Source organism: Aquila chrysaetos, chromosome 11 (assembly GCF_900496995.4).
Source record: "Aquila chrysaetos chrysaetos chromosome 11, bAquChr1.4, whole genome shotgun sequence".
NCBI classification, from domain to species: domain Eukaryota; kingdom Metazoa; phylum Chordata; class Aves; order Accipitriformes; family Accipitridae; genus Aquila; species Aquila chrysaetos.
The window spans coordinates 33,670,114-33,682,844 of NC_044014.1; the positions used below are offsets into that span (position 1 = coordinate 33,670,114).

The 12,731-nt window shown below is 38.1% G+C and overlaps 1 protein-coding gene across 8 annotated transcripts in view; it reads right to left on the reverse strand.

Moving 5' to 3' along the window:
• The window catches only part of FAM13C (family with sequence similarity 13 member C), a 135,479-nt gene that overhangs the window by 87,616 nt on the left and 35,132 nt on the right, over nt 1–12,731 (reverse strand). For all 8 annotated transcript variants that reach the window (XM_041127147.1, XM_030029597.2, XM_041127148.1 and 5 more), the window contains one exon: nt 12,340–12,386. In XM_041127147.1, coding sequence (XP_040983081.1) covers nt 12,340–12,386 — 47 coding nt within the window. The remainder of the gene's footprint in view (nt 1–12,339; nt 12,387–12,731) is intronic.

Sequence of the window (12,731 nt, forward strand, 5' to 3'; positions counted from 1 at the left end):
GGGCATTCTGGCTACTGCCCTGAAAACCTCTATCAATTTGCTTCTCTTCAGAGCAAATGGTAAAGGAGTAATTGATTTTTTTTTCTTAAGAGGGGAGCATGGAAAAAAAAATGCAATATTTTGGCAATCGAGGACTTTACTGGAAAGATATTTATCCATGAGAAAACATCTGCAGCATGCAGTTTTAATGAGATTCTGTATCTGTGTCACTAAATTACATTTTTAATCTGCAAATGGTAAAAGATGAAAGCTGACATTTGTAAGGGTTTAGCTAAAACTTTTTCTTCCATTTTTTTGGTGAAGGAAGAATACATAGTTAAAAGACAACACAAATAAACCTGTGGTCTGAGTTTCAGTCAGGATATTGTCTTTCCTGTTACCGATTTTGCTTAGTCTCTAGAGCAACCAAGTTGGAAATGTAAGCAGCAGACTTCTCAGAGCTTTCTCTGAAAGACAGCTAGCTTTTTTCATGCTGAATCTAAAACCCAACAAGATTGTATCATGTATTTTTTGCTTCATAGAACTGTCAAGATAAAAAAATTCTAACACATTTGTTCATTTGTGCTTACATTAAAAGAGTAAATGATCCACATATCAGTCTTCTCAAAGTTATAAAAATATTTCTCAAAATCATCAAACAAGGCAAATTAGATACCACAATTAATTTTAAAACATTTCAGCAGTGTGATTGGAGGCTTGCCTCCTTTCAATGTAATCAGCCATCTTTTCCTTTTAATATTTGAAGTCTTCCACCTGCAGGCTATTAGCTTTAGTGCTTTGCAGAGAAAGAGTCAAAAGAACTGATAAATAGAAAATACCAGCCATTTTTGCCAGCCAACAGAAACATCAGAGGTGACATGCAAAGCTAGCCAACATGAAGCAGCTCAGCATGAATTTTCCATTAACTCAGGAATATGCTATTCATATGGAAAACTACTGAACTTCAAATATAGGAGGAAAAATCCTGGGGCTGATATATGCATTTCAACATATTACAATGAAACCAAAACAGAAATTCAGAGTTTGCTTTTATGAAGGTTATAGTGTGAAGTAGTAGGAAGAATACTAGTTGGGGTTTTTTTAAAAAAAAAGCTTGTTCCTTTTGAAGCCATGGCTATAGGACATGGAAGGCAAATAAGCACTGGTTTTGGGAGATACTCTAATTTCACTATATCCCCATATTACTTGGAAAAATTTGATATGCAACATACATAATGCAAAAATGCCAAAGCTTTGGAAAGCCCTGAATAAAAATGGAAAATACTTTGGAAAGCTAGGTGACAAATGAGTGTCAGTGTTTCATACAAAAATCATCAATATCAGAGAAAATAATAAGCACTCATTGAAAAAAATAACAACCTTAACTATTAAATTGCAGATTGACCAAGATACATTACCCACACATTCACACACAAACCTGTCTGAGCCAGGTGTAACAAAAGGATGAGTTATACTGCCCACTACATGGGACTGCAATAGTAACACAAAGTTAGCAATCCTCTACTAAGTCAGTATATCACCGGGAAAAAAGGATGAAAGTGGCATTCACTACTGACACATTGCACACGGTCTGAAAAAGAAATGAAACACAGTTACCTTTAAAAAGATGAGAACAAAATAGCCAAGATATGCATTGGTGTAAGGTCAAAACTCTACTTCAGTTTGCAAATGACCTTAATAAAACTGACATGGTACTCCTGCAGTTACCCTGCTTGTGTAGTACTACTGCCCGTGGGTGCAGGAGCATGCAGGGCAGAAATCAGCAGGAAGCTTAGGAGACCAAATACAGGCCCCAAAACACTGCTAGGCGTTAAACCAAACCCCAGCTCCAGACATTAGGGAAAGTTTTTGAAATCCCAAGGCGGTGTCCCTGAGCGCTGCTGGTTTTTGGTGCTGACAGCCTCAGCACTACCCAACGCAGCACACCTCCAGAATCAGCCAGAGCACGGCCATGAACTCGGTGCATCTCCTGCCCTGACCACAAAGCCTGAACTCATTTCAGATCCAGGGGCCTGAATACACCATCCACATGTCCAGTATATTCATTAGCCACAGCTAGATTGCATGAGATTTGTCTGACCTTGCTCAACAAGAAATGTACATGTGCCACTTTGGAGGTCTGCAGTCCATGAAAGCATAAAACTGAAACATCCAGAGTTTCCATTCCTTCCATAAAACAGTAACAAGCACAGCACCAAAAACTAGGGAGGATACGCTTCATTTTCCTTTCTTTCCCCAGCAGTGGAGGATTCCTCTAAAAGACTGCATACAAACCAGGATCAGGTTTTCCTTTCTCAGTAGCAATGTGGCTTAAGGAAAGACCAATGGGTACAAACATTTTCAGAACACAACCAGTGCACAAAATTGCACTTCTAAAACAAAACCAACCCTTTTCCTGTTGCCAACAGCCTCATACTGGAAAGGATATCTAAGAGTATATTAGTCCATCACTGCAGGTCTATGCTGGTATAACTTTATATCATAACAAGCTCTGATTGGCGTAACACAGACATGACTCAGATGTTAGATGGTATCTAACGATACAGTTACTAATGAATTTCTGACATTGGCCATGCACGGGAAAAGATTCATAGCTCCAATACAGCCACCTAAAACTCCGCTGTAGTACTTACAAAACACTTGTCCTCTAGTAAAGAGCTGGCTAGAAGCTTTTTCATTCTAAACTCAATGAAGTGTCACCAAAACATCCCGTACCTTCAGAAAGGGAACACTTTGCAGAGAGATATGGGTCCTAAGAAAATTTTTTATCAAAAATCTTTATCAAAAAATCTTTTTGGATTAAGTACTCTGGTATAATGTGGCAAGAGAATGACCCAGAATGATCTGAAAATAAAAAAATTCTGCCATGAGACAGAGTACAAAACAGTCTCTCATGAATAAGTCAAGCTCTTGGAGAACTAAGAATTAACTACAAGGCAGTAAAACAATTTCTGTCTTGAGAAGAAATACTGAAACCCAACAGAGGAAGAAATAGTTATATTTTTTTAAATCTAAAGCGTAATCACAGAAGCAGAGCTCAAATCAGAGAGCAGAAGAGGAGGGGGGAGAGGAAGAAGCATCATTTGCTAAGGGCTGCTGCCTGCTAGATCAGCAAGTCGTGCTGAAGGAAGCTGACTGCAAAGGTCAGATGGAAGAGTCTCTGGTCCAGATAAGAAGAGGTGTCTGAGAAAAAGGGTGAGAGGAACAATCTTAGGCTCCTTTTGCCTATCAGAGTTCAAGGAGTGTCTGGACAATGCTCTTAGTCATATGATATAGTTTTAGGTAGTCCTGCAAGGAGCACGGAGTTGGAATCGATGATCCTTATGGGTCCCTTCCAACTTGAGATGTTCTATGATTCTATGATCAGAGAATTGGGATAGGACATAGAGGAAGTTCATTACCACCTAGTGCTGCCTAAAAGAAAAATGATTCCTTAAGAAAGCTTGGCAACCTTCTTCAGCTGTTTCCTTCAGACACCATACATTCCTGAGCAGTGACCACATATCAGAGTTTCCCTAGGGCACCTGGAAAGGTTGGAGGTGCAGCACTGATCCAGAGTGCACAGAACCAGTGCCCCAGGGTACCAAGGAGGAGTATTGGAAGTCCAGGTGAATTACAGACAGCCTAAAGAGACCAAAACTGGAAGCCTACGCACACCCAAGGACCTGGCGTGGGGCGAGGAGACCCATGGATCAAGCATGGATACTACACATAGTGCTGCCAGGGGCATTAATCCTCTACTCAACAGCAAAAGAAGAGTAAATGCATATCACAGCCCACGCTCTCTTCTGTTGCCTACAGCTGTGCCATCTGCACAGAAGTCTTACAGCACGGATCATGCATTGCACACAACACATATTGAAAGGGGTCCTTTTTCCTCACACTGGGAGTCTAGACTTTTACTAATGCTTTCCCTTACTCCTTCCAGGCAAAGCCTGTGGCACGTGACAAGAAGGTATTGGAACATTTACTTGGTAACAAAAGTTCTCTGAGCCCTCTCTGCAGAATAAAAATATTGCCTTCAAACCATCTAAGTGGTTAAAGAAAAAAGTTGCTCAATTAATTAGAAAGAGCCTCCACAGCATTCCCCATTGGTCATACCAAAACACTATAGACTTCATCCTTTTAATTAGCCCCAGAAATATTTTATCAGAAGTGTTCAGGACTGTGTAGTGAAAAGCAACACTGGATAACATTTTTGTTAGACAGCAAAATTATTTCACTACTTCATAAAGAGGCAAAACCTTAATTTAGTTACTTTATTGAACTTAACCATAGCTGAATCTTCAGATCACAAGAAAGTCAAAGCAAAACAGATAGCATTTCAACCCAATATGCTAGGGATGCAGGGAAGTTGAAATATTAGAGCAAATTAAGAACTGTTTAATGAGATACAAGGCAAAATCAGAGTCTTTGTATATTGCTAGTGGTTTAGAAGTGCCTTCAAATTCTAGGTTCAGAATATTTTATTAAACTTGACAATTAATTAGTGGGCCTAATGATCCCCTATTCGGCAATCTGAGAGAAATGAACAGGAACATGTTTTCTGGCCACAACCATCCTCGCTGGAAATCTTTTGCAATATGTTGCAATAAATAACTAGCATTCCTGCTCTCCTGCACAAAGTCAGGTTTTTCAGGTTTTTGTGCCATTACTCTCAATTACTAAATTACTCCAAAATAATTAAACAGAATTAAACAGCTAGATGGCTTATGGTATCAAAGAAAGCATCAATGAGTATCAGGGAACTTCTTTGCCAATCCACTGAATTTCCTTTCTCAGTAATAAAGCAAGATCTGATCCAGAGTTACATCACGGACCAGTAGTCATGGAAAATAACATTACCACTGTTTTTATGGTGATTCATATCCTCTAATTTTCAAATTCTCTTGACAGTCCTGCTGTGCCACAAACTGCATTAATGTTACACTAGAAGAAAACCACAGATCTTAAGTGCCATTTCTGAGAAAGGAGTTCATAAAATTCATAATCTGTTATTTTCCAGGCTCAGCCATTGTCAAAGATATATCTGCAGGAGAGTAACAAAGTCAATGGACAACACAGGTCTTCCATGTTTCTTAAAATAACAGACCACATGAAGTGCAAAACATATTCGACCATAAAAATAAAAACAAAACCTAAAATATTCCATATTGACAGTGCTCATTTTATGAAAAAAATCTTTGCATGCTATCTTTCCTGTGCAGTCTGAGTCATGAAAAACGTAAGATGTTGAAGCTAGGGTAGGAATCTAAGATAATCTCAAACTAGGGTAGGAATCTAAGATAATCTCAATTAGTTGCAGAGCTCTGCTCTTCAACTTTGTTTCAGCAGCAAATAAAATCAGCTCTGAGACACTTTCTTTCATACCCTTCTCCTGTGTGAAGAAAGATTTACTCATTAACTCCCTCTAAAGCTAAGCAACTGCTCCAAAAGCAGAGCCCAGTACCAGGCTGCATTACCATAGCTGCTTACACTGGCAGGAATGGTGCATAGTGAACTAGGCATTCAGCTTTCCCTCCCCTCTGCTCCTCATGCCTTTGTACTGCCCGTTAACACCAGAATGACCCTATCCCTGAAGACAAGAGCTGGTCCACAGATAGCCTACAGGAATAGTACGTGCAAAATAGTTAGCTATTTATATATTTTGCATATGCTTTAATTACACTATCACTACAGCACACAACAGCAACATGCTTTATAAAGCACTGGCAAATTTTATGGTAATTAGAAAGCCCAATTAGCAATTCTCACACCACGGGCAGATTTTGTTTGATTCAGCAACAGTTAAAGAGAGAAAAATTTAGAAGAAAAAAAGGCTTAAAGGTATTTGAAGTTGCAGACAGAGGAATCAAAGTCTGTAATTTGAAGTATATCTAACATATGTTTGAAATCTGTTCTTCTCAACAAGGGCTCTGACTTGGGAACACGCTTCTTGATTCAGTTCTGCAGCATTTTTTCTCTCATTGACATAAGTGGCTTACAGTTGCTCTGGAAAAGAATTTTATCCCATAAAAAGAACTATCAAGAGCTAAGAGCAAATGCAATTTTAGCTTAGCAAGTCACACGCCATCATAAACCATTTCTGAATAGAAATACAATCAGCAGTTGTACTAGTATAGGTAACACTCAAACGAGAGACACTTACCAATTACCTCAAGTTAGGAAAAAAACCTGGTTTTACACTACAAAGTGGTCCCCTGTGGTGGTTTATACACCTTTCACTCTTAAAGTATCTACTGCCGAAGGTGATCCTACTTAGTTCCCAGTAAAGATACATCACCAGCTGGATCAGAAATGCAGCCGTTATTTCAGAGCACTTTAGAAAGGTGCCCAGGTATGCCAGCATTGAAACGTTGCTACTTGATATGAGAGATGGACTGTGTAAGTCGGAAGTAAAGCAAGACCAGCCTCAGGCTTGGGAAGAATTCTGAATTTTGTAGCTCAATACTATCCCTAGTGTAAACTGGACTGGCTTCTCTTTTTACATAGACTACCCAAAGCTCTTAAGAAAAATAAATTCTAAATTCTATTTTCATAAGAAATTAATAGGGAAACAGTTCATGTAATTCTATTTCTTCAGCTCCACCCCCGCAGCAGATATGACTCATGATCCTCAAAGTTGTTTCATCTTTCAGGGATATTAGTACTTGCCTCATTCAATTTACTGTAGTGCTAGTTATACTAAGATACAGACACCTGCTTTACAGCTGTGAGAAAAATAAGCTACTTGACAGCAATTAAGGTAAAACTTTGCTTTGGCATAAATTCTGGAAAATTATTTCCTCAGTCTGTCATGCTCCTTGAAGAAAGGGTGAAATGTTAGCAAATTTTAATGGCTGCTCTTAAGAGGAAATGAGGGAAATCCAGAGAATTATACTTGCAGATTAAAATACGGTAACCTAAAACTTCTGTAGAGTTCTACTGTCAAACCCCCAAAGCTGAAAATGAACCCACTGAACTACAATTTACAATGATAGCCGGCAACACTTCCCAAGGATTTTGCACACATGTCACTTGTTATTGGATTTAATTTTACTAGAGACTGGATGAAAACTATTCTCTTTCATCTGGAAAATACTCAAAAATTCCTTCCTTCCTTTTTTTTCAGCAGTGAAGGTTAGAAATGAAAGCTTGACATTTGGCACAATACCTACTTAGAAAGTGTAGTTCCATAATTTATGTCTGCATCCTCATCAAAACCACTTGAAATATTCCCTGCTGCATACCCTATATCAATAAACAGGACTCAAAAGTGCACACGCACATGGATGGAGATGGCAGAGCTGAGCTGAGTCTGGAAAGTGGCTCACATTAGCTATAATCATTCATGATGATGTATTAGAAAAGATGTGACTGCACCTGCTTAGTCTGGATCTATCCCTAGGTGCCTACAGGCAACGCCCAAGATGACTGGACCTGCTTTCTCTTCACCAGCCTGACTGCGTAAACAGAAAGAATTAGTGTTAAAAATATTACTGTAAAAAAAAAAAACAGTAAAAAAGATTAATGTAAACAGTGGAGTAGCAGTAACAGCAATGAAAACAGGTCTTTCTAAGCAGGTGTGATGGAGCTGAAACAGTGGTAGCATACAATATTACACATTACTCTGGAGTAAGGATGCCCGTGCACATGATGGGGAAGTAATATTAAGCTGATTTAGTTAAGCTAGTACAAAAGGCTGTGTGGATGCATTGTCCCTTAACCAGGTTTATTTTGGTTTAATTCATATCAAGCAGAAAAAAAGCCAAAGAAAAACAAGACCTACTCTCAAAACCAAAGGAAAAAAGCATCATGTAGAATTTTACATTACTTTAGCTAACACCAAAGGAAGCCTGTGTATGCGAGTATGCATGTGGACAGACATAATAAACAGTGGATTTCTTCAAAACTCTCACCTAGAGGATGTAAAAAGTGTATTTGGGAGACTAAAGCAAAGCCAAGAGCATTTGCTGATTAATATGTCTTCATCATTGACCTCACTACCAAGAAAATATCAAAACCAAGTTTTTAATTTCCTGTATCTTGTACATGAGAAGAAAAAAAACAGCAAAAAGTAATTCCAGTGTACTGCAAGAGGCATTGGTATGTCAAGCCTACTGCATAGCCACAGATTTCCAAACCCTTGTCAACTTTTCTGAGTCAAAGACAAAAAATTCAGTTTAAAATATAAAGTGTGATGGGAACAAGAATTTGATCAGAAAAAATTACTCTGGAAAGTTTTATTACACACTTGCCTTTGCTCACCGATTTTGCCATCTTTGATCTTCACTACAAATTGCCACTGCATTTGAATATTTTGTGAAAAGCATATTAGGAGAGTGAAGGAGGGAACTGAAACATCAGCCTTGTGATCCCTTCCTTAAAAACACGCTTCATCCATTTCAAACTTTTCTTTGTGGACTTGCTAACTTGTTAATCCCTAGACAACTTCTGACAAAACTTTCATGATAGGTGGGACAAGGTATGTCAATTTTATATTGCTAATATTTTATACTCTAAGCTCTCTGGCTAATTTACACATCTTTTTCAAAAAAAGACAACAGGATTATATTAGCACTGGGAGGTGTATAATGGAGCTAGGCAGGACAAAAGACCAGTTTCCTATAACAATAACAGTGCTATTTGTGCCTACTAGATTCAACAGTATTTAGCATCATGTACATTGACACTGCCCTGGTTGTGTCATGTGTGTGCTGCCATGCAGTGTTCCTGCAGCTACCTAATTTAGCCAGCAGAGTTGGTAAATCTAATTATATTTAACAATTAGCTTTTACATGGTAAGAAGTAACAAAACAAAAAAAAAGCCCAACAGGATGAATCTGCCATAATTAATTGTTCCCAAAAGAAAAATATCCTGCAGCATTTCTAGATTCCTATATATGCTAATAGTCTATCCCCCAAGACAGACACTTTTATTTGCCTTTAATAACAAATTTAATTTAAAGGGATTAAAATTGCCTGGCTAAGCATACTGATAGACATCTATAAAACACATTTCTGTATATCAGATTCCCAAGCTGACAGATTTGTATATGCAATCAAGTTAAGCATCTATGAAACAAAATAGAAAATCATTTAATAGGTATCTTGTGGTATCATACTGATTTACCTTAAAAGGGCATAACACTAACCCAGCTAAATGAAAGACAATTCTTACTACACAAAATTAAAGTAACAGTAGTCCGTAGTTTGCTAATCTAAAGTGTGAGTCATCCTCACTTTTCCGTGATAAAAGGAATTTGATAAAAGTTAAATTACAGGGACAAGTTTTAGTTCCAGAATATAAGAGCACAGGATAGAAAAAAAGGCAGTAAGTAACTGAAAAAGGGAAGCATCATCCTGTTTTGTCTGAGACTGCTTATATTATGAGGGAAACTTGCAACACCACATAGGTGTACTAAACAACAAATAACATATTTATTGTCAGTGATATAAAGGCAGGCGCACAGTAATTAGTCTTGCTCTCAATTCAGAGCTCCATGAATTTTGGAAAGCTAAAGTAGATTTACTGTCCTTTCCCAGTCACGTACTCTTGATAAAGCCTTTCTTTACCAATGTATTTACTGAGAAACTGGGCAGCACTTAATTGTGCTTAGACTTAACAAAGATGATTTTATGGTAACCAAATACCAATGCTTTGGATCAGAATCAGTAAGCTTCACAGTAGATCCAGCAGGTTTCTTAGTTACCATACTTATTCCCATCACAGCAGACTGAGGCTATGGCTCTCTCTTCTACCTATTTACTTCAAGAGTATTTGTCTTTGTGCAGTACACATCTTTTGGGTGGCAGACTGTCACATCTAAGAGCTGGTTTCAGAAGTGACCTTCTTGTGGCATTGGATAATTTTTTTAAACCAGCAATGTTGCTCTATGCAAGTAGTGCCCCTGCTTGCTGGAGGTCAGGTGACTTCATTCAGGTACTCCATTCTCTGCTCAGACAAGAATGTGCCATGCTAACTCAAACCAAATGGTTAGTTCATCCTATTTTGCCAGAAACAAATTGCTATGCATTTTCACTCCAACAGAGTGACAGAAACAAACAGCTGGGGTTACAGCTTTGTAACGGATACCTTTGACTGCCCTGAGGGTTTGCAGAGTGAATATTTACCAACAGCATTGGCTTAGTTTTGTTTAAATGAAAGCAAACAAGTTAGGAAATTCACATCAGCAATTGGCCCACTTGCTAATACTGAACAAATAATAAAGCACTGCGTCCAAGACAGGCATATTCAAATTCATTTCCTGAAAAAAATTACCTTTTGCTGATCTTCACCAGATCTTGGTTGTAAAAGAATGAACACCAGTGAACGTTAAGTTCTCTGAGAAATGTGACTCTGGCTGTCCCAAGGATGCATAAATTAGGTTTGAATTTTCTGCAGAAATTTCAGCTAGCAAGACAAAATTATGGCAGATGGGTTCACAAAAAAATATTTGAGGATGAGACTTTTTTCTTTTTTAAATCCAAAATTTATGGCACAAACTCAAGACAGAAAACTTGGCTTTAATTCCACTCAGTGCCCAAAGAGATTTTGAACTAAATCCCTGAGAAGAATGCCCTAATTTCTGTAGGGTGGAAGCTGAGCATTTCCCGTCTCCCTGTTGATATGCTCCAGTGTTTATAAAATACATTCACACACAGGCTTTTTTTTGTTTTTTTTTCATTGCAGATACTGAAATTCAGCTGTTTTATAACCCAGATAAACATCCAAACCATTACTTACCAACTGTGTAAGATAGGAAGTACTTAAATTCAGTGTGATCAGAAAAAAACAATTGCCAGTTGTTCCATTATGATCAAAAATGTAGAAAAAAATGCCCAGAATTCCTGTTTATCTACTGAACCCAGAACTGTATCTCAGATCCAGAAATTAGTTAGGACTACAGGCAAGTCCTGCACCAGACCTAAACAATCAGTATGATTTAGAAGATACCCTCTCACAGAACACAATATTATTTCAACAGTGCTTAGTAATTTCTGTGGTGATAAAGGCTCAACATTGGGAGGTACTATCTGCTGGCAAATAGAGATAGTATCTTTTGAAATCTTCTCCCTTGAATTTTGTCTCCCAAATGATGTATTATACTCCCTTATTGTTCTACTAGTATTTGATTAGCTTTTGGGTAATGTCAGCTTGCCTCTGCTTCAATAGCTTTGTCTAAAACCTTGAATTATCTTTCCTAGTTCCCTCAGAAAGCTATTTCCTAACTAATGTGGTTTATTAATCTGCTGCATTTCTGGCAAAGCAAGCAGAATATTAAGTGGGACACTTCAGCAGCATCTGGCATTACAAAATATCTGGGAAATACTTGAAGTTGCTCTGAACCATAACATCTTTTCCTCAGCTTTCTCACTGCAGAGCACAATAAACTTGGCCTCCATTATGGTGTTTCAGTGGAATCTCAGAACAAAACAAAATCTAGAAGACTGGAACATGTACCATGATTTTCCAGTGTCTATTAGTTTAGTCCATGTATTTCTACTCTAAAATGCAAATAGGGGTGGGAACGCATTACTGTGTTTTTAAGTCTTATGGGTAAAAATATTCCTTTAAGAAATTTTTTGGCTAAGCTATGGTCCTGTGGTCAGACAAGTCAAATGCTGGAGAAACGATGCAAGGAAATCTAGTCTTGGGGCATAACATAATACTGTTTGCTTACATAAATGCAAGTCTTATAAAAGCCAAGTCTTTCTGACAGAAACACAGTGAAGGATTTCAGCTTTGTTTAGACATCAGTTTTTCTCTCTCCAGAAAATTTAGCCATCTGCATAAAGCACAGTCATTGCACACCCCAGCCCTCTCCAAAAAGAAGCTTTCAAGATACTGACTTCACTGCCAGCCCCTTCCCCTTCCCAGGAGTAAGCACACACAGTTACTTATATGTTTACTCTGATTGTATCTCAGCCTACTGGTGCAATACCGCACCACTGCAAACCCATGAAACATTTCCTGAAACTAGGCAGTTCACCCTTGCAGCTTAGGAAATACCAACATGTGACCCATGAGAGAAGCATGTATAAGCAGAATAAAAAATAAGAGGAATAACGAAGACCAAAAAAAAAAACCAAACCCAACCAAAAAAACCAAACCCAACCCACCCAAGAATCAAGAATATATTTGTTTGGCGGTCACCTGGTGACATTGGCCTGCTAGACCTCCATTCATCCATGTACAGCTGATATGCATCAGCGTTAAGACTTCGAGAAGTTTCACTTTTTAGGTTATTCCTCCAACAAACCAACTATCATCACATTATAGAAGTATTTTATACGGATTGCTAGTGAGATATCAAAAGTTTCCATGACGCAGTTAAATAACAGGTGCTTTCATCCTACCTTAATAAGATGAGTCTGTCTCCTTCTTCATCTTCTGTGTTGTTTTCCTGTGTAGAGAAAAGAAACAAAATGTACAAGGCTGGATTTCAATTCAAGACCAGCTTGGTCCACTGTTCAGTTGTGCTGTTCTTGTCTATTTTCAGGAGGATAAACACTTCTTGCTCATTCAAGTGTTTGTAATTTTCTTGTCATAATCAAGATTGCACGCTATCATTTTCTAGCTAGCAGCCCATGTGAGGGAGCTGGAAATTCTTAACACAATCCTAATAGAAACAGCTGGAATAAACAGCACCTTTAAAATATTAAAATATGATTTTTGAATGACCACTAAATTAGGGGCACTTTTCCACATATGATAAAGCAGCAACTCAGTAGGAACACGAATAAAGGAA